This window comes from Vicia villosa, unplaced genomic scaffold (assembly GCF_029867415.1).
Source record: "Vicia villosa cultivar HV-30 ecotype Madison, WI unplaced genomic scaffold, Vvil1.0 ctg.000011F_1_1, whole genome shotgun sequence".
Taxonomy (NCBI): Eukaryota; Viridiplantae; Streptophyta; class Magnoliopsida; order Fabales; family Fabaceae; genus Vicia; species Vicia villosa.
In genome coordinates, this window is record NW_026704941.1 from 2,715,850 (window position 1) to 2,738,761 (window position 22,912).

Here is a 22,912-nt window from a genome sequence, read left to right on the forward strand (position 1 = left end):
TTTGCCTATAAATAAGTTTGAATTGCTCATTTGTAATCACATTAGTTACAATCAAAGGCTTATTTTAACTCTTGAAGATGTCTTCAAACACCTTTCCAACATTCCCATTTATGAAGAGAGATGCAACACTATTTTTTGGCAACAAAGCCTCTGTTGATGATTAAACTCTGGAACACGCAAACATTTGAGCATCTTCAGAGGCACTTGATCTGCTGACTAGACGGAAACATTCTCGACGGTGAAAAGATAAGAAGAATTGACATGCAAGTCACGGTGTCAGGCCCAAATGGAGTAACTCGTTCTTGGAAACCCGTGAATAATGACGCTGGTGTCCTTATGATGATGCTAGGACCAAATGACATTGTGTTCGCGGTTGTAATCTCTTAGTTATGTTTTATTTGTTTCTTGTGTCGTTGTTTTATTTTTGGCTGTCTTTATTTCATTATCTTCGAATATTGTTTTATTATGTTTTATGTTGTTTTAGTTCTGTTTTATCTGGGTTGTTATTTATAATTGAAATGAAAACTCAATTAAAAATAAATTATATTACATTAATGAAGCTAGTTGAAGTAAACATTATGGCCTATTAGACGGGCCTGCTACATTAGAACATTTACTCTGGATATGGCATACTTCACGACAGATCCCACACATTCTCTTTTCCTTTTCAACGTCATCCATTTCGGTTCTAATCCGAGTACTATTTGGGCGACCTCTTTTATTCCTACGCATAATCTCGTCATGACAAAGAGTAGCTCCTCTATATTGCGGCCAATTTTCTTGATGTGCAAGTACAAGGAAGCTTTCTTGGTAGACTTTAAAAATATTGTGAATCTTGAACACGTCTAGTATGTGAATGGTGTAGTCTTGGCGTATACTTGCACATGTTGCGATAACATGTGAGCAAGGAAAATGAAACGCTTGAAATTTTCCACAATCACATGTTCGTTTTCTCATATCAACACTGTAAGTACCCGTTGTTCGACCATCGTTTTGGTTTATTCTTTCAGCCACCATTAAATAGAATCTCTCCCGGTCGAACTGCATTACATTATGACTGCTTGCTTTATTGACTTCTTGAGACACCCCCTTGATACAATTGTCTGTAAAAGTTTAAGTTGATGCCAAGCTCTTTGTCCAGTCATGCCCGTGCTTACCAAATAACGCTCCCATCCAAAAATATGTAGAATGTACCAAAGAATTTATTGGAAGGTTTCGTGTTGCCTTTAGCACAAAGTTCATTGCTTCGGCAAGGTTAGTATTCATGTATCCCCAACGCTGTTCTTTATCAAACGCCCTTGCCCACTTCTCCTGGGGAATATTTTCAATCCACTCCAAAGCATCTCTATTTTCCCGTCGAATTTCGCCTCTATAGTAGTTGTACGTCTACTCCGTCAATGCATATCCTATTATAGCATAATCAACATGTCAAACATGTGATTTTCAATTGACACATGTACTATGTATAAAAGTAGATTATTACCCATGTTGACGAGTTTTTACGTAGTTCCTTGTCTCTGATGGCACGCATGAAGTTTTGCGCGATGTGCCTGATGCAGTAGGCATGTGAAGACAGAGGATCTTGCCATCCATTTGTAGGATCATCATAGGCACTTTTAATCGATGGATGTCTTCTTGATATTAGGCATAGATTGGGCTGGGGTGTCACGTGGTTTCTCATATTGCGAAGAAAGAAACTCCAAGCATCCTTGGTTTCATCCTCAACAATTGTGAATGTGAGCGATTATAACCTTTACCTTCAGCGATGGGTCGGTGTTAATGAGATTCCTGATGCAGTGACTGACCATTTCGAATATAAGTTATCTACGGTCTTGTGACATTGAAGACGTCGTGCAGATATGTGGTCCACGAAGCTTACTGATCGTCCACTTTGAGTTCATCTTCCGAATTGAAGCTCTACATTTGAAGGGGAAATATGGATTCCTCCATTTGATCACGTACCTTTTGTTGTCAGATTTATACACTGAATAATCAAGATTGTTGGTGATATGCCAATGTTGTATAGCAGCAGCACACGCCTCCTTGTCTTCAAACTCCATTCCCACATATAAATCATCAGTACTATAGTTTGTTTTGTATGAACCAAATATTGAGTCAGGTTGTGCCTCCTCTAAACATATACTCCCTCTGTCCCAAATTATAAGAGAAATTCACTTTTTTGATTCATTGAATAATTAATGTATTTGGTCTATATAAAGACCAGATACATTAATTATTCAATGAATCTAAAAAATGAATATCTCTTATAATTTGGGACGGAGGGAGTATTTCGCATGTGCTTCGCTGGAGCATACATACTAATTAGTTGTGCATTTGTAGTATGCGACGACACAACAATATTGCATCATTGTCAGCAACATCACTACCACCAAAAAGATCTTCATATTGCACTTCATGTATTTCATCGTCACTGTATTCACCCACCTCTTTGTTTTGTATGAACGGTTCGTTGTTTTTTGTTGGCTCTTCATCAGTGGGTTGACTCAAACTGTATTGATGAGAATGTGACTCTTGCGTTTGATTAAGGTTAGCATTAACTATACGAACATATAACTCGAGCGAGTCTATAGGAGCAAACGAATTATGACATTCGAGCATCACTTTGACTGCATCGTCGTTCTAAATTTGTTTCATGACGTAAAAAAACGTAACCACTGTCTCCAATAAATAATGGAAGTCGATGTATAATTTCACCGATGGAACGTCGCAATTTTGTTTCAATACGTTCCTTCAAATGCATAAAATCATACCTGCAATGTATTTTGAAACATATGGTTTTGATATTGCTAAATGAGAAACCGTTAGTTAGATCGTTGATGATATAACCATTGTAGTGCATTGTTAAAATGAAATTTCTCTAAGCCATTTTGAACTAGAGATATTTTGTGTAAATGTGTGTTTGAATGTGTGGAGTTATGAATTTGACTGGGTATTTAAACAATTGCAATGACATGCATGCAAGGACGAATTGATGTTGGGGGTCATCCAAGGCAACGAAGAATTGATGTTGGGGGTCGTCCAAAGCTAGGAATAACCAGTACGTGGTCGTCCAAGGCTTGACCAAACCAGTACGTGGTCGTCCAAGGCCTAACCGATCCCCTACTAGTCATGTTTTTTCATGCAAGCATGCATGCACTTGTCACCTCATGCAGAGTGTTATCACTTCATAGTCTTGGTAGCATGCAAGAGTCACCTCATATTTGGACAATAGGGTGCAACCATTGTTGCATGCAATAGAATTGTTAAACCAATGGATAATAGCATGCATCTACTTTGACTATAAATTTCACTTCTCATTTTCACTCCAAATTCATACCATCTTCTAAATTCAATAGTTTTACAACCATATTCTACACTCAAGTGTTTTTTGTGGCCTTTTCAATCACATATATAATGGCGTTTTTGTTTTGGATGGGAGAGTATCACAAAGGAACAAGAGAAGAGATAACATAACATCATATGTAAGTTTCTTGCTAGAATTTATTTGTTTATACATCTTTGGTTTTTACAAGTTATTAATATATTTTGTCTACTTTTGTATAGGACGGAAAAAACGATTTAGACTTCATTCACATTTATTCGACGAGGAACCAAGTGAGTTTATTAAGCCTCTGTTGGAACGATCTGGTTTTGGACGAGTTTCCGAAATCAACTTTATAAGTGTTGATTCAAAACTCGTTGTTGCGATGCTTGAAAGATGGAGGATGGAAATACATACGTTTCATTTGCCAACGGGGGAATGTACAATAATCCTTGAGGACGTACATATGTTGTTCGGCCTCCTTATAGACGATAGGGATATTCGAGGTGCTTCTGAAGGAAGTGATACAGCGTGTATGGATGCTTTAGGCGTAGAACCTTTTGACGCGAATAGGGTGAATTCATCAGTAAGATTGACATGGCTCCATGAAATGTTACGTGATTTAAAAGCAAATCCCCAACCAACCGAGGCGAGAAATATTTTACACGCAAAAATATATATTTTAATCATGATCAGCGTTTTATTTCCTAACAAAACTAATTAATTTGTTGCATTCATCTTGGTTCCAATTCGTCAAAGATCTTGATAAATACGGACAATATAGTTGGGGATCTGCTTTTTTGTGCTCCCTCTACAGGGGAATGTGCAAAGTATCTCGTAAAGGAGTCATGAGTATTGGAGGGTGCGTACTCCTTCTCGCCGTGTGGACCTACTGGCGCATTCCACAACTTGATCCAAGGAGTGAAGTAGTTCCATCCTATCCATACGGTGTTAGGTAAATTTATTTTATAAATTCTTTGTTTTGTATAGTCATGTTTTTAATTTATCACTTATTTCTAATTACACTATTTAAAAATGCAAGATTTGCTCAACGAGGTATGGAATATTTTGCAAGTACTCGTTCTTATCTAAGTGGATATCGTTTCGTACTGGATCACATGGTTCCTGGAAATGTAAGTTCATATCCATACCATATATTAACTTTTTCATCTACGTGGATACGAGTTTGAACTCTAATTAATAATTTGTGTGTTGCAGTTTTTGTGGAAACCTTACCCAAATTACCCTTCTTGTGTTCTGCGAGATATTCGGATGTGGAGTGCGACTACTTATATTATATACTTTCATGTGGTGGAAATGCATCAATCTGACATTTTCGGACTGTAGTTTGGATTTACTCAATCCATCCCTGCTCCACCGAGATGCCTTCAAGAACACCACGAAACAGATAAGAACGATATAAGGGATGCTGTATGGATCGATTTGAACATCGATGAGAACAACGACTGGAAAAATAGAAAAAAATTGGTATTGCTTGGGGAAGTGAGTACTACTTTGCAACACAACGATGAATACATGCAATGGTTTAGAAATATTCCATTTGTGCATTTGTCTCAAGAACAGTTTCTGGCAGACCTCCGTCAATATGCCTCCTCTTCCGCAACACAACAAACAACCCTACCTCCCTTTCATCAAGAAATCCCACAAATAAACCCAACACAATTTCAAACCCAAACATCTTCGTTCCCACAACAAACAACTCCACCTCACTTTCATCAAAATGTCCCACAAACGAATCCAACACAATTTCAAACCCAAACATCTTCGTTCCCACAACAAACATTCCATCACACCCAAACCACACAACAACACACATTTTTTGCCACTGCATCTCAACATCCAAGTTCTTACACCCCAACCCCCAACATAAACTACTACTACCATCAACAACAATATCAACAACAATCAACACTTCGACCACCACTACAATACACCCTAATCCCTCAACCCAACTCCGACCATCAATTCTCCCAGTCTCAACCATAGTACCCTACCCCTTCACTATCCCAACTCCCATATACATTTGACGCTACAAATGCCTATTATCCAGACATTCAACCGCCTATGCCACCAAACTATGTACCTCTTTCCCAACAACTCCCCAACATTTCACTCACTGATGATGAGTTTCTTGATTTGCCGCCTCCATCTGCTGAATAATTAGAATTTGCAATGGACGGCGGTTCATCGCAGCATAACGAATATCTTTCTAGCAACAAATCTTCACAAAGGCAACCTCCAACAAACGATGAATCACAACTCGGCAAGGGGAAGCAGACCAAATTTCCTGCCCGCTGTTACACTAGAGGTCATAAGGTCCAGCAAAAGCCAAAGAAAAATAGTATTTTTTTGTAAATTGTTCATGGCATTAATACAAAAAAATTATTATTACATTTATATTTTTATTATAAAATTAAAATAATAATTAAATATTATATTTTATTTAATTAATAGTTTAAATAAATAATTATTGATATTTAAAAATATTAAAAAATCATTTAAATATTCAAAATTAAAAATTAATAAAACAACCAGTGCAGGGTCGGCCAAACCCTGACCGAACCCCAACTGGGGAATTTTTTTCCAGGTTTTCGTCCAATATATGGACGAGCCACTACATAAAAAAGTAGCATTTTGGCAAAAAAAAAAATTCAAACTTGTGACATTGTGGTATTTTAGTTTCAAAAGTGTGGCATAGAGATAAAAAAAATCCTAAATACCTTGGGAGTGGGAGTAATGACAAATTAAGAGGTGGGAGAGATAGGAAGTGAGCAGATGTGGGCTAAGTAGCCAAGTCTAGATCCATAATAAAATAACTAAAGTGTAATATGTTAAGCCTTTAATTCATGTAATGCAACCATGCAAAAATGTAATTTCAACCATTTCTTTAGTACTAGTAGTCAATAGCAACAATGATAACAAAATGAATGAAGCATGGAAAATAATTACTACTCCATAATGATGATGATAATAGAGATGAGTAAAAAATAATTAAAATCATAGGCTAATCAATGGATCAATCATGTTACTATAAATCATGATGTTAAATAAGTACTAATAATACATAAAGTAAACCTATGATTCTCTCTTTCAATATACCTATAGATCTACATATCTATCTGCATACACAAATGATACCTTCTTTTTACATGCTTCCCTTTTCTTCCCTTTTTTCTGTTTACTTTACAACAGAAAGGAAAGAAAGAACTATGTATATTCTAAACAAAAGTTTATAATAGCCAAAAATTTGAGTTATCATCATAAAAGCAAAAAATATACAATAGAAAAAGAAACATTTTTTCAGAAGTTGAAAAAGAGAATAGAGAAAAAAGACAAAAACACCAACGTCAGTGTTAAACCGTAGGGTTCCCCTTGCCTTTCTGGTTTCCACTATTGTTCTTTTGGACATACTCAAACACATCAAGAATCCTCTCTCTTCTCTCTCTCTCAACTCTCAACTCTCTCTTTCTCTCTCTTGTGTTTTTCATTTTTGTTTTATTTGCTGGAACAATTATTTCAAAGACTATTCATGAGTTTCATATCAGTTTTGCTTTCTTTAATTTATTCTGTTCATTCTGTCACTACCCAATAGTTCTATCTGTGTTAAAGTTTCACTTTTTTTTTCCTTTTCTGTTTTGGGTAAGTCTTGTTTGCAGATCCCAGAAAAAGCAAAGACAGATCCATGGAACATGAACATGTTATTAGTAGTTTAGTACAGTGTTATTAGAACTCAACAAACTTCAAACATAAGAGAAAAAAACATGATCTAAGGTTTTGTTTGTTGAGGAAAACATGTCTAATTTGACTTCTGCATCTGGTGAAGCTACTGCTACCGCTGCTGCAACCAATTATCCTCAACAATACTTTTCTCCATCACAATCTCAAACTCATGATGAGACTCCGGTGAAGAAAAGGAGAAACCTTCCTGGCAACCCAGGTTTAATTATTATCTTACTTCCTAGCAATATTTTGTTTTTGGTCGCGATTATGATTATGCTAGTACAAACCATAATATTGCGGCCGTAATTGTAATTATGTTTGTTAGATTTTTTATTTGATTTGATAATATTAATTTTAGACCCGGAAGCTGAAGTTATAGCGTTATCGCCGAAGACGCTTATGGCGACGAATAGATTCATTTGTGAGATCTGCAACAAAGGATTTCAAAGAGATCAGAATCTTCAACTTCATAAAAGAGGACATAATTTACCATGGAAATTGAAGCAGAGAACAGGCAATGAGATAATAAGGAAGAAAGTATATGTATGTCCAGAACCAACTTGTGTGCACCATGAGCCATCAAGAGCCTTGGGAGATTTAACTGGTATCAAGAAGCACTTTTGCAGAAAGCACGGTGAGAAAAAGTGGAAATGTGATAAGTGCTCTAAGAAGTATGCTGTTCAATCTGATTGGAAAGCTCACTCCAAAACCTGTGGTACAAGGGAATATAGATGTGACTGTGGAACCCTCTTCACAAGGTAGCTTAAATATTATATAATTTCTAAACCTAAACTCAATCATTAGAAAAATAATTACCACATTCTTTTTATCTCTACAAGTTGATAATAATGTAACGAACTATTAACCATAGACTAAGACACCAGACACAATACTAACTGACACGCCGATAAGTTTTAGTTTCATATCAGATGTTAATATACTGAACTATGAAGCATATATAGAGACGACCACAAAAAACACGAATATCAGACACACACGACATTGACATTGACACTTCAATAAGTTTTGGTTTTATATTGATAGTAAAGACACGAACACCAGACACGTAATTTTTTCGTGAACATCAGACACACACGACACCCACAGTGTCGTTAAGTTTTGTTTCTATATGATTTTTCAGGAGGGACAGTTTCATAACTCATAGAGCATTCTGTGATGCATTAGCAGAAGAGAGTTCAAGAACTGTAATTCATCAACCAAGCTCTCACAACATCATCAATCTCCAAACTCATGAGACACAAGGTTTCACATTAAAGAAAGAGCATCAAAATTTCAGTTTTCTAAAGCAAGAAATTCAAATACCATCATGGCTTGAATTAGAACAAGATCTAAACCTTCATGAAAACCCTAACCCTAGAAACGGTCCTACTACACTTCCATCATACCAACCAACATCTGCAGTTTCACCTCACATGTCAGCTACAGCATTGTTACAGAAAGCAGCTCAGATGGGTTCAACAACCAGCTCATCACAACAACAGCAACAACAATCCATGATCATGATAAGTGGGACCCACCAACATGGTCACGTGTCTCTTGATGACTCTTCCACCAACAACAACATGTTAAACTCAAATAGTAATTTTGGTTTGAATTTGTCCTCATGTGAAGACCAACACCAAATGATCAACAACTCTTTCTCTTCTTCTGGCTTTCATGGAACAACAACCACCATTGATGACGGCGGCGGCACGGTTACCGTCACCGGAGGAAATGATGCATTTACAAGAGATTTCTTAGGTTTAAGACCTTTATCTGATAGTGATATTCTGAGTATTGCTGGTATGGGAAACTGCATGGACTCTTCAAATTCCCATAATCAACAAAACCAAAGTCAAAAACCATGGCAAGGTAATTAGTTTGGTTGGTGTAAATATCTTCATTTAATTTTTTTCTTAAATTAAACAAATATTTTAAATGTGTCCTTTTTGTTTGTCTTATATTGTCAATCTTCCCAAAGGGAAGGACCATTTGGAATCCCAACATATTCTATTTTTTTATAGTATTTGTCTATTTTATTAATGCAGCAGTAAAAAATATATTATGCAAATTTACGGTTAATGTAACTCATAGATTAATTATGAGAAACCTAGCTAGTTGGTAATTAAACACACACTCTCTAAACACTTCATACACTATGGATTTTACTATTGTATTAAGCATACTCCCTCTTATCTTGATTATGAAACAAATTCTTAATATGGATAAGATAACTTGAAAATATAGTACTTTTTAATTATATATCAAAAAAGATAATCATAAATCATTTAAATAAAGGATAATCATGTATAATCAACAAATCTTTTACATTATTGTATAGTTTGAAGTTATGCAATTTTACATATAATTGATTTCAAGTGAATACTTATTTAGCAAGATCAATGAATTAACTTAATATTTACTGCTCATATTAATAAAAAAAATTATTTAGTAACAATTTTTTAACACGAGTTTTGAAACTTTTTTTATAGACATTTATTTAAGTATTTAGGGTTTTCGGTGAGAGTTAATTAATTCTATGAAGGAATTGATGTGGAATCCTCTGTTGAATGTTAGTGTCCATAAAGATTTTTTTTTTTTTTTTAAGGAATAGGTTTGTAAGTCTCGATGGGTTGTCTTTCGGTATTCACTAATGAACTTGATTCTTATTTTCTTTCTTTCTTAAAAGATGTTGATTATAGTCTCAAAGAAGTTAGTTGGATTGTAAAGAAGATTCTTTTGGGGTGATTCGAAAGGAGGGTCTAAGATTGCGTGGGTGAATTAAGTGGGAGGATATATGCAAGTCTAAAAGTGTTGGTGGTTTAAGGGTTAAGGGTCTTAGGATTGTGAATTTGGCACTATTGAGTAAGTGGGGGTGGAGGATTCTTTGGGTTAACTTGTTTTTATAGAAGAATATTGTTCCGTTTAGATATAGTGCTCAGGTGTGTGGTTCCCTTATAAGTGGTAGAATTTTCTTCTCGACTCGTCACTAGATCAACATTCTGATTGGTTCACCTCTTTCAAGCTTCAGAGTGGTCGGGGATGGTTTGAATATCAGTTTTTGGCATGATGTCTGAATGGGGTAGTCCTCATTGAGTGTTTATTTTGAAAGGTTGTTTCTCATCTCAAAGCAAAAGTCTCTAGTTATGGGGTTGATGAGGAGCTAGGTATTAGAGGTTTGAGTTTCGGATTTTAGGTGGAAGCATTCCCTTCTTGTCTGGGAGGAAGACCTTCTAACAGAGTTACTTAGTTATTTTATTTGGTTGGTCAAGAAAAATCAGACAATTATCTGGGAAAGGATTCCTGATCCTTCTAGAGGCTTTCTAATGATGTACATGTGCCTACGTTATGCTCTCCTTATTGGAGGTCGGTGAGGAAGTTAGGTTGGTATGTGTCAGGCTCTCCGTATAGGTTTCGGGGTTGGGAGGTAAATGCCGTCCAATATTGTTTCGAATAAATAACTAGTAACAAACCCGTGCATACGCACGGGTTCTGTTCGGTTACGTGAATTTGGATACATAATTTATTTTAAATAAAAATATTTAAAAAAATTAGATAAATAATTGATTATTTCATATATAAAAATATTTAGATCAATAATAGATTTTTTTTCCGTATACCATTTTTGGATTAAAAATATTTAATCATAAATATCATTTCTCATATATAAAAATATTTAAATCAATAATAGATTTTTTTCCCCTATACAGACTTCATTTTTTTTAGGTATCATTTACAATTTCATCCATTTGCCTGGTATGACAAGTAGTAGAACTACATAAGTTGAGAAGCTCCATGTTACAGATGACTCTATCCAGTCTTTTCTCAGTTCTGTGCCTTCCACTTCTACCATTACACCAGGTAAAAGGACTACCTAATGTAGGCAAATGGATGAAATTGTTGGAATTAGACCATACCTGGTCTAATTCCAACAATTTCATCCATTTGCCTACATTAGGTAGTCCTTTTACCTGGTGTAATGGTAGAAGTGGAAGGCACAGAACTGAGAAAAGACTGGATAGAGTCATCTGTAACATGGAGCTTCTCAACTTATGTAGTTTTACTACTTGTCATACCTTGCCCAAAATTAGGTCTGACCACTATCCTTTGTTGTATGGCATTAATCTTGAGACTGGCTCCTTCATCTCTCAATTCAAATTTCTGAAAATCTGGTCTAAGAATGATGACTGTAGTAAGATCATTGAAGATGTTTGGAAGTCTAAAATTTATGGTTGTCCCATGTATGTCCTTGATAGGAAACTTAAGTTATTAAAATTGAGACTTAAGGACTGGAACAAGAATTCATTTGGTAATGTCCAATCCAGGGTGACCAATGCTCAGGAGGAGCTTAATTCTGTGCAGACTGAGATAGCTCTTAATGGTTACAATGAGCTGCTTCAGATCAAAGAAACTAAGGCCCAGCATGACCTTGAATCTGCTCTTAACTTAGAGGAGGAATTCTGGAGGGAAAAATCCAGAATTAAATGGCAGGCTCATGGTGACCGTAATACTAGGTTTTTTCACACCTATGCCAAAATTAGAAGGAAAACTAGTTTGATTAACTCTCTTGTCATCAACAATGATGTTGTCACTGACAAGACTACTTTAGAGAATCACATTGTTAACCACTTCAAGCAGCTTTTCAATCAAAATTTTATTATGCAGGAGACAGATCTTATCACTAAGGTCATACCCTCTACTGTCAATCAACAGACCAATGACCTTCTTACTATGCTTCCTAGTGCTGATGAAATACACCATGCTGTTTTAAGCCTCAATGCTGAGTCTGCTCCTGGGCCAGATGGTTTTGGAGGTGTTTTCTTCCATAATTACTGGCACATTATTAAATTAGATGTTATTGCTGCTGTTAACCAATTTTTCACCTAGGGTTGGATTTTACCTAATTACAATGCCAACACTATTGTGCTTATTCCCAAGGTTAAGGAAGCTAGCAGTCTTGGCCAATTTAGGCCTATTGCTTTGGCTAACTTTAAATTTAAGATAATTTCCAAAATCCTTGCTGATAGGTTAGCCTCTATTCTGCCTAATCTGATTTCTAAAGAGCAAAAAGGTTTTGTGTCTGGTAGAAACATCAGGGATGGCATTTGCCTTACTTCTGAAGCAACCAATGTTCTTAACAATAAAAGCTTTAGTGGGAATGTGATGCTTAAGATTGACATTGCCAAAGCCTTTGACACTTTGAACTGGGATTTTCTTGTCCAAACTCTTCATTGCTATGGTTTCAATGATGTTTTCTGTAATTGGATAAAAGTTATCCTTCATTCTGCTACTATGTGTTAGAACAAGATTTGTTCTGATCAATTATCTTAGTTTTGATGATAACAATAATATGAATTTTGCTTAAGATAATATGGTACTCTAATCCAATGCAATATCCTTTTCAGGAAATATATAAAGAGTACGCATAATTCAGCGCTCAGAAGCTTTGTCTCAAATGGTTCAGCATGCAACATCAGAACATGGTCTGGCAAGACATCAGAAGATGGTCGAAGCAGAATCAGAACATGGGTCTATGGAAGCATCAGAAGAACAAAAGAACAGAAGCACTGAAGTTCTGATGGTATCACGCTCAGAAGCACTTCAAGGTCAGAAGATCAGAAGATGCTATGCACCAAGCTGTTTGACTCTGATGATATTCAAACGTTGTATTCACAAACATCAGATCAGAAGGAAGTACAAGTGGCAAGCTACGCTGACTGACAAAAGGAACGTTATAAGCTATTAAAGGCTACGTCAGTAGACACAGCGTGAACAAGGCTCGAGGTAGTTGACAAAAGCGTATAACATTAAATGCGATGCTGTACGGAACACGCAAAGCATTAAATGCACTCAACGGTCATCTTCTCCAACGCCTATAAATATGAAGTTCTGATGAGAAGCAAGGTTAACGAAATTCTACATCTATTCTGTGAATATCAACTTGCTGAAACGCTGTTCAAATCAAAACTCAGAATCTTCATCTTCATCAAAGCTCACTACATTGCTGTTGTAATATATTAGTGAGATTAAGCTTAAACGTTAAGAGAAATATCACAGTTTGTGATTATCGCTTTTAAGAAGCAATTGTAATACTCTTAGAATTGATTACATTAAGTTGTAAGGAACTAGAGTGATCGTGTGGATCAGAATACTCTAGGAAGTCTTAGAAGTTATCTAAGCAGGTTGTAACTAGAGTGATCGTGTGGATCAGTAGACTCTAGAAAAGTCTTAGAGGGTATCTAAGCAGTTGTTCCTGGAGTGATCAGTGTGTGATCAGAAGACTCTGGAAGACTTAGTTGCTGACTAAGTGGAAAACCATTGTAATCCGTGCGATTAGTGGATTAAATCCTCAGTTGAGGTAAATCATCTCTGCGGGGGTGGACTGGAGTAGTTTAGTTAACAACGAACCAGGATAAAAATAACTGTGCAATTTATTTTTATCTGTCAAGTTTTTAAAGCTACACTTATTCAAACCCCCCCTTTCTAAGTGTTTTTCTATCCTTCAATTGGCATCAGAGCGCCGGTTCTAAGGTGCAAGCACTTAACCGTGTTTAGAAAAGATTCAGGAAGAGAAAAACGCTTCAGTAAAAGATGGTTGATGAAAGTGAAAAGTCTACATCTGCATCTACATCTGGCTCTGCTGAGCAATACAACGGTAAAATTGGTTATACTAGACCGCCGGTATTTGATGGTGAAAACTTTGAATACTGGAAAGATAAACTGGAAATTTACTTTCTTGGTCTAGATGGTGATCTATGGGATCTTCTGATGGATGGTTACAAACATCCAGTAAATGCCAGAGGCGTAAAGCTGACAAGGCAAGAAATGAATGATGATCAGAAGAAGCTTTTCAGGAATCATCATAAATGCAGAACTGTTTTGCTGAATGCTATCTCTCATGCTGAGTATGAGAAGATATCTAACAGGGAAACGGCCTATGACATATATGAGTCCTTGAAAATGACTCATGAAGGAAATGCTCAAGTCAAGGAGACTAAAGCTCTAGCTTTAATCCAGAAGTATGAAGCCTTCAAGATGGAGGATGATGAAGACATTGAAAAGATGTTTTCAAGATTTCAAACTCTTACTGCAGGATTGAGAGTTCTTGACAAGGGATACACCAAGGCTTATCACGTAAAGAAGATCATCAGAAGCTTACCCAGAAGATGGGGTCTTATGGTGACTGCATTCAAGATTGCAAAGAATCTGAATGAAGTTTCTCTGGAAGAGCTTATCAGTGCCTTGAGAAGCCATGAAAAAGAGCTGGACGCAAATGAGCCTCAAAAGAAAGGTAAGTCTATTGCATTAAAATCAAATATCAAGAAATGCACTAACGCTTTTCAGGCTAGAGAAGAAGATCCTGAAGAATCAGAATCTGAAGAAGAAGATGAACTGTCTTTGATCTCCAGAAGGCTAAATCAACTCTGGAAGACCAAGCAAAGGAAGTTCAGAGGCTTCAGAAGTTCAAAGAAATTTGAACGTGGAGAATCTTCTGATGACAGAAGATTTGACAAGAAGAAGGTCATGTGCTATGAATGCAATGAGCCTGGACACTTCAAGAATGAATGTCCAAAACTTCAGAAGGAAAATCCCAAGAAGAAGTTTCATAAGAAGAAAAGTCTTATGGCAACCTGGGATGAGTCAGAAGATGATTCAGACTCTGAAGATGAGCAGGCTAACTGTGCGCTGATGGCGACAGAAGATGACGGATCAGAATCTACATCAGAATCAGATTCTGAAGAGGTATTTTCTGAACTTACTAGAGATGAGTTAGTTTCCGGTCTAACTGAACTTCTGGAACTCAAGTCTCAGATTAGTCTCAAATACAAAAAGCTGAAAAAGCTATTTGAATTTGAAACAAAGAAGCTTGAGTTGGAGAATTCTGAATTAAAAGAAAAACTTTTAAAATTATCCAATAATGTTGGATCTCCTTCTGATTCAGAAAAATCCACTCCTAGTCTAAATCATATTTTGAAAGAATATGATTTAAGTTTCAGGAAGTTCTTATCTAGAAGTATTGGCAGAAGTCAGCTAGCTTCTATGATATATGCTGTGTCTGGAAACAAAAGAGTTGGCATTGGTTTTGAGGGTGAAACCCCATACAAACTTGAACCTGTTGATGAAATGAAACTCACATACAAGCCATTGTATGATCAGTTCAAGTATGGCCACTCCCATGATATTAGGCACACTTCACATGCTCAAAGCTTTCACATAACACACACCAAAAAGCATGTGACACAACCTAGGAAATATCATGAAACTCACATTAAAAATTATCATGCTGTTCCTCCTATTGCTTACAATGTTAAACCCAAGTTCAATCAGAACTTGAGAAAATCTAACAAGAAAGGACCCAAGAAAATGTGGGTACCTAAGGATAAGATTATTCCTATTGCAGATATCCTTGACTGCAAAAAGGACAAAGCACAACATGTCATGGTACCTGGACTCTGGATGCTCACGACACATGACAGGAAGAAGGTCTATGTTCCAAGACCTGGTGCTTAAGTCTGGAGGAGAAGTCAAGTTTGGAGGAGATCAGAAGGGCAAGATAATTGGCTCTGGAACTATAAAGTCTGGTAACTCTCCTTCCATTTCTAATGTACTTCTTGTAGAAGGATTAACACATAACCTCTTATCCATCAGTCAATTGAGTGACAATGGTTATGATATAATCTTTAATCAAGAGTCTTGCAAGGCTGTAAATCAGAAGGATGGCTCAATCCTATTTACAGGCAAGAGTAAGAACAACATTTATAAGACAGATCTACAAGATCTTATGAGTCAGAAGGTGACTTGTCTTATGTCTGTTTCTGAAGAGCAGTGGGTCTGGCACAGAAGATTAGGTCATGCTAGTTTGAGAAAGATTTCTCAGATTAACAAACTAAATCTGGTCAGAGGACTCCCTAATCTGAAATTCAAATCAGATGCTCTTTGTGAAGCATGTCAGAAGGGCAAGTTCTCCAAACCTGCATTCAAGTCCAAGAATGTTGTTTCTACCTCAAGGCCATTAGAACTCTTGCACATTGATCTGTTTGGTCCAGTCAAAACAGCATCTGTCAGAGGGAAGAAATATGGATTAGTCATCGTAGATGATTATAGCCGCTGGACATGGGTAAAATTCTTGAAACACAAGGATGAGACTCATTCAGTATTCTTTGATTTCTGCATTCAGATTCAATCTGAAAAAGAGTGTAAAATCATAAAGGTCAGAAGTGATCATGGTGGTGAATTTGAGAACAAATCCTTTGAAGAATTCTTCAAAGAAAATGGTATTGCCCATGATTTCTCTTGTCCTAGAACTCCACAGCAAAATGGGGTTGTAGAACGAAAGAATAGGACTCTGCAAGAAATGGCCAGAACCATGATCAATGAAACCAATATGGCTAAGCATTTCTGGGCAGAAGCAATAAACACTGCATGCTATATTCAGAATAGAATCTCTATCAGACCTATTCTTAATAAGACTCCTTATGAATTGTGGAAGAATAGAAAGCCCAACATTTCATATTTCCATCCTTTTGGATGTGTATGCTTTATTCTGAACACTAAAGATCATCTTGGTAAGTTTGATTCCAAAGCACAAAAATGTTTCCTTCTTGGATATTCTGAACGTTCAAAAGGCTACAGAGTATACAATACTGAAACATTGATTGTAGAAGAATCAATCAATATCAGGTTTGATGATAAGCTTGGTTCTGAAAAACCAAAGCAGTTTGATAATTTTGCAGATTGTGATATTGATATATCAGAAGTTGTTGAGCCAAGAAGCAACGCATCAGAAGCAGAGCTTCTCAGAAGCAAAGAATCTGAAGATCAAGTATCAGCTTCTCTGGAGAATCTAAGCATTTCTGAAGAACCATCTGTCAGAAGATCATCCAGACTCATCTCTGGTCATTCAGAAGATGTCATTCTTGGAAAGAAGGATGATCCAATCAGAACAAGAGCATTCCTTAAGAACAATGCAGACTGTCAATTAGGTCTTGTATCTTTGATCGAGCCAACTTCTGTTGATCATGCTCTAGAAGATCCAGACTGGATAATTGCTATGCAAGAAGAACTGAATCAGTTTACAAGGAATGACGTTTGGGATCTTGTTCCTAGACCAGATGGATTCAATATAATCGGTACAAAATGGGTCTTCAGAAACAAGCTCAGTGAGAAAGGTGAAGTGGTAAGGAACAAAGCCAGACTGGTGGCTCAGGGTTATAGTCAGCAAGAAGGGATTGACTATACAGAAACCTTTGCACCAGTGGCCAGGTTAGAATCTATTCGTCTATTAATTTCATTTGCCACTCAACATAACATCACTCTCTATCAGATGGATGTTAAGAGTGCCTTCTTAAATGGTTATATAGATGAAGAAGTTTATGTCCATCAACCTCCTGGTTTTGAAGACTCTATGTCTCCTAATCATGTTTTTAAACTTAAGAAATCATTATATGGATTGAAACAGGCTCCCAGAGCTTGGTATGAACGCTTAAGTTCTTTCCTTCTGGATAATGGTTTCACTAGAGGAAAAGTGGACACTACTCTCTTTTGTAAAACCTTTAAAAGGGATATTTTAATTTGTCAAATATATGTAGATGATATTATTTTTGGAACATCTAATGCTACACTTGGAAAGGAGTTTGCTGAGTCTATGCAGGCTGAGTTTGAAATGAGCATGATGGGAGAACTCAAGTATTTCCTTGGAATACAAATAAATCAAACATCAGAAGGAACGTATGTTCACCAAACCAAGTATGTGAAGGAACTTTTGAAGAAGTTTAATCTTCTAGACTGCAAAGAAGCCAAAACTCCTATGCATCCAACATGCATCCTAGGTAAGGATGAGGTAAGTAAGAAGGTAGATCAGAAGTTATACAGAGGTATGATTGGATCTCTTCTATATTTGACTGCTTCTAGACCTGACATTCTGTTCAGTGTTTGTTTGTGTGCTAGATTCCAATCAGATCCTAGAGAATCTCATTTAACTGCTGTTAAGAGAATTCTAAGGTATCTGAAAGGTACTACTAATGTTGGCTTAGTTTACAGAAAATCTAAAGAATACAACTTAGTAGGATTCTGCGATGCTGATTATGCTGGAGACAGAATTGAAAGAAAAAGTACTTCAGGAAGTTGCCAATTTCTTGGAAGTCATTTGATCTCCTGGTACAGCAAGAAGCAAGCAACTATTGCTCTATCAACAACAGAAGCAGAATATGTCACTGCTGCTGGTTGTAGTACACAGATGCTCTGGATGAAGAGTCAGCTAGAAGATTATCAGATATTTGAGAGTAACATTCCTATATTCTGTGATAATACTTCTGCTATATGTTTATCTAAGAATCCTATTCTTCATTCAAAAGCTAAACATATTGAGATTAAACATCATTTCATAAGGGACTATGTTCAGAAGGGTGTTATATCTTTAAACTTTGTGGATACAGACCATCAATGGGCTGATATCTTTACAAAACCCCTGGCTGAAGATAGGTTTAAATTCATTCTGAAGAACATCAGTATGGATTTATGCCCAGAATGAGAAGATGAGAAGTTCTCATGTATGAGTATCTTCTGAAATGAAAATGGACAATTTTTTTTAATCAGAAGTTCTGATTGAAATCTTTTAGAAATTATGATTCGGTTATTACTAACGTTTCATTGTCTAAGTTGATTCAGAACCTCTTTTAAAGCAAAACAGCTGTAACGTTTTATCTCGGGATGGTAAACCTGTCGTTACTGTTCATGGATAAGTGTGCGTGCAGTTGAAGGGACGCCGATCATAGGTAACTGTGCTAGTCACCTCATTTGTCTTTATTATCTCTCCTCACGTCACGTAACATTAAATGCTTTTCATCATTTACTCTCTTTCAGTTTTTCTTTATATTCTTCAAACACTTTTCCTTCCCTCTCATATTTTCTCTATTCACTCTATCTTTGTGCATTCATATCAAACCCTAGCTGTTCATTATCTGCAAATCCATCATGAACTCTTCATCAAGCCCAGGAAACCATGGAAAAGATCAAAACAAAAAGAGGAAAGCTGTTGAAACATCTCCCTCCAAACCCAAAAAGATAAAGATCACCTATGACCCTCTCAAGGTGAATCCTTTCGAAGCAAAGTTGTCTGGAAACTATTCTAGACGTGTGTTTCAACCCCCTGGTGAAAGCCCTCCATCATCTCCATCTTCTTCCTCATCTTGTTTCCTTCTAGACTCAACTTCCTCTTCATCTAACCTTTCCTCTCCCTCAATCCATTCCGAAGAAATCTCTTCATCTTCACCTGCTGAGAATGTTGTCTCTGAGAAAGATTGTGGAAGATCTGCGTCAGAACCAAGTCTCCCTGACCCCTCGCCTGGAAGTCCAAGAAGCAGTCAATGATGCGCTTCACTCCTTCATGGCATGCTGGCACAGATTCTGTCTTAGCTAGGGTCTTAGGCTTTGGTCTTAGTAGTCTTCTTTCTGTGTTACATCTGCCTGTTAAACATCCTCTCTTGTAATCTTTTTTATAATCAATGGAAAGTTTCTTTGTTTTTACATTCCAGTGATTCTATTTGTCGTTTTATTCATCTGAATCTTTTGAAATATTCTTTTTGATGTTATGACAAAAAGGGGGAGAAGATAAATGATAAATGATTTGATTAATCTATCAGTTGCTGGGTAAAGCTCCCACACATTTACTAACAAGAACTGCAAGTTCTATATGGTTTAAGTGTTTTGCAGGTATAAAGAAGTGAAGAGAATCTTCAAAGCAAACACAAGAAGCTAAACCATGGAAACTGAAGCAAGCTGAGTGCTGTCAAGCTTCAGAAATCAGAAGCAAGAAAGAAGATAGAATTTGATCCATATTTGTCTATTTGATCTGACAAAATTCTATTTGCTCTGATACATTATTTTAGCCTATATGGCTCTGATACATATAATGTGTTCTAATATACATTTTATGTTCTGACTCGTTCATGCTGACTTTTGTCGTTTAGTTTTTGTTCTGTAACATTTCAGGATGTAGAGATGCTCTGATGATGCTCTGGTACATTCAACAATGTTCTGATACAAATCTAGCATGAAGTGATGTTGGTAGAAATTCAAGCTCTGAAGCTATCCGAGGGAAGCAGAAATCAGAAGCTGCGAATGTTCTAAAGATCCAGAAAACTCAAGTTCTGAAGCTGTCCTAAATGGAAGCAGAAATCAGAAGCTGTGAATGTTCAGAAGATCAAAGAAATTCAAGTTCTGAAGCTGTCCTAGATGGAAGCAGGAATCAGAAGCTGTGAGTGTTCTAGGGATCTAAAGAAATTCTAGTTCTGAAGCTGTCCAATGGAAGCAGAAGTCAGAAGCTATGAACTCTCTGAAGACAGAAGCTTATATGATCGTCTCTACCGAAATAATCAGGGAAGTCTTTTATTAAAGTTCTTCGAGTATTTATTTCAGGGGGAGATTATTTATCTCAGGGGGAGATTGTTAATCTCATGGGGAGACATATTCATATGCTTATGCTATAGCTGTGTAATTTGTCTTTTGCCGTCTGTTCTTTCTGATCGCAAATTCATATCATTTATATATGTTTTTGTCATCATCAAAAAGGGGGAGATTGTTAGAACAAGATTTGTTCTGATCAATTATCTTAGTTTTGATGATAACAATAATATGAATTTTGCTTAAGATAATATGGTACTCTAATCCAATGCAATATCCTTTTCAGGAAATATATAAAGAGTACGCATAATTCAGCGCTCAGAAGCTTTGTCTCAAATGGTTCAGCATGCAACATCAGAACATGGTCTGGCAAGACATCAGAAGATGGTCGAAGCAGAATCAGAACATGGGTCTATGGAAGCATCAGAAGAACAAGAGAACAGAAGCACTGAAGTTCTGATGGTATCACGCTCAGAAGCACTTCAAGGTCAGAAGATCAGAAGATGCTATGCACCAAGCTGTTTGACTCTGATGATATTCAAACGTTGTATTCACAAACATCAGATCAGAAGGAAGTACAAGTGGCAAGCTACGCTGACTGACAAAAGGAACGTTATAAGCTATTAAAGGCTACGTCAGTAGACACAGCGTGAACAAGGCTCGAGGTAGTTGACAAAAGCGTATAACATTAAATGCGATGCTGTACGGAACACGCAAAGCATTAAATGCACTCAACGGTCATCTTCTCCAACGCCTATAAATATGAAGTTCTGATGAGAAGCAAGGTTAACGAAATTCTACATCTATTCTGTGAATATCAACTTGCTGAAACGCTGTTCAAATCAAAACTCAGAATCTTCATCTTCATCAAAGCTCACTACATTGCTGTTGTAATATATTAGTGAGATTAAGCTTAAACATTAAGAGAAATATCACAGTTTGTGATTATCGCTTTTAAGAAGCAATTGTAATACTCTTAGAATTGATTACATTAAGTTGTAAGGAACTAGAGTGATCGTGTGGATCAGAATACTCTAGGAAGTCTTAGAAGTTATCTAAGCAGGTTGTAACTAGAGTGATCGTGTGGATCAGTAGACTCTAGAAAAGTCTTAGAGGGTATCTAAGCAGTTGTTCCTGGAGTGATCAGTGTGTGATCAGAAGACTCTGGAAGACTTAGTTGCTGACTAAGTGGAAAACCATTGTAATCCGTGCGATTAGTGGATTAAATCCTCAGTTGAGGTAAATCATCTCTGCGGGGGTGGACTGGAGTAGTTTAGTTAACAACGAACCAGGATAAAAATAACTGTGCAATTTATTTTTATCTGTCAAGTTTTTAAAGCTACACTTATTCAAACCCCCCATTTCTAAGTGTTTTTCTATCCTTCACTATGTCCATAGGCTTCAATGGTAAACAGATTGGATATTTCAATTGTACCAATGGTGTGAGACAAGGAGATCCCTTGTCTCCACTTCTTTTCTGTCTAGCAGAAGATGTGCTAAGCAGAGGTTTCACTCATTTAGTCCAAACTGATCAAATTAATCTCATTAAAGCTTCTAAATCTAGTTTCTTACCCTCTCACTCTCTCTTTGCTGATGATATAATGGTTTATTGCAGGGGTGACTCCAAGTCTTTGACTGCAATTTCTAAACTCCTCTTGGAGTATGGAAATTACTCTGGCCAATTTTGTAGCCTCTCTAAGTCCCTTATCTATGCTGGTGGAATGTCTTCTTCCAGGCATCATAGATTAGCTGAAAGCATTGGGTTCACTAGGGCTGAACCTCCTTTCACTTATCTTGGGGTTCCTATTTTTGTTGGAAGGCCTAAACCTTGTCATTTTATGTTTATTGCAGATAATATCAAGATTAGGCTTGCTGCTTGGAAGGCAAAAATTCTATCCATGGCTGGCAGGGTGCAATTGGTGAAATCAGTGATTCTCAGCATGTTAATACACTGCCTTTCCATCTATAATTGGCCTGGAAGTTTACTTAAGAGGTTGGAGAGTTGGTTGAGAAACTTCATTTGGAGTGGTAGTATTGACAAGAAGAAACTTGTTACCATTGCTTGGAAATCTTGTTGCAAGAAAACTAATGAAGGAGGCCTGGGCATTCCCTCTCTTAAAGTGTACAACTCTGCCACCAATCTGCATTTGTGTTGGAAGTTTATGAACAACAATCAATGCTGGTCCAATGTTCTTAAAGCAAGAGTTGACAGGAATGGAAAACTCATAAAATATCATATCAAGTCTTCCATTTGGCATGGCATAAAAGAGGCCTATGGTACTGAAAGGGATGATCGTATAGAAAAATATTTACATCAATAGTAGATTTTTTCCCGTATACCATTTTTGAATAAGAAATATTTGGATCATAAATAACATTTTTCGTAAATAATAATACAAATATTAATTTTATTTGGGTATCATTTACAAAAATATTTGGATCAATATT

At 36.6% G+C, this 22,912-nt stretch overlaps 1 protein-coding gene across 1 annotated transcript; it reads left to right on the forward strand.

Annotated features, from left to right (window-relative positions):
- The first annotated feature begins 6,598 nt into the window (after nt 1–6,598).
- LOC131621907 (protein indeterminate-domain 11-like) lies at nt 6,599–9,355 on the forward strand. Its single transcript, XM_058892971.1, has 3 exons — nt 6,599–7,280; nt 7,422–7,821; nt 8,205–9,355. Exons 1-3 carry the CDS (start codon nt 7,136–7,138, stop codon nt 8,941–8,943), a joined length of 1,284 nt encoding a protein of 427 aa, XP_058748954.1. The 5' UTR covers nt 6,599–7,135; the 3' UTR covers nt 8,944–9,355.
- The last annotated feature ends 13,557 nt before the right edge of the window (nt 9,356–22,912 follow it).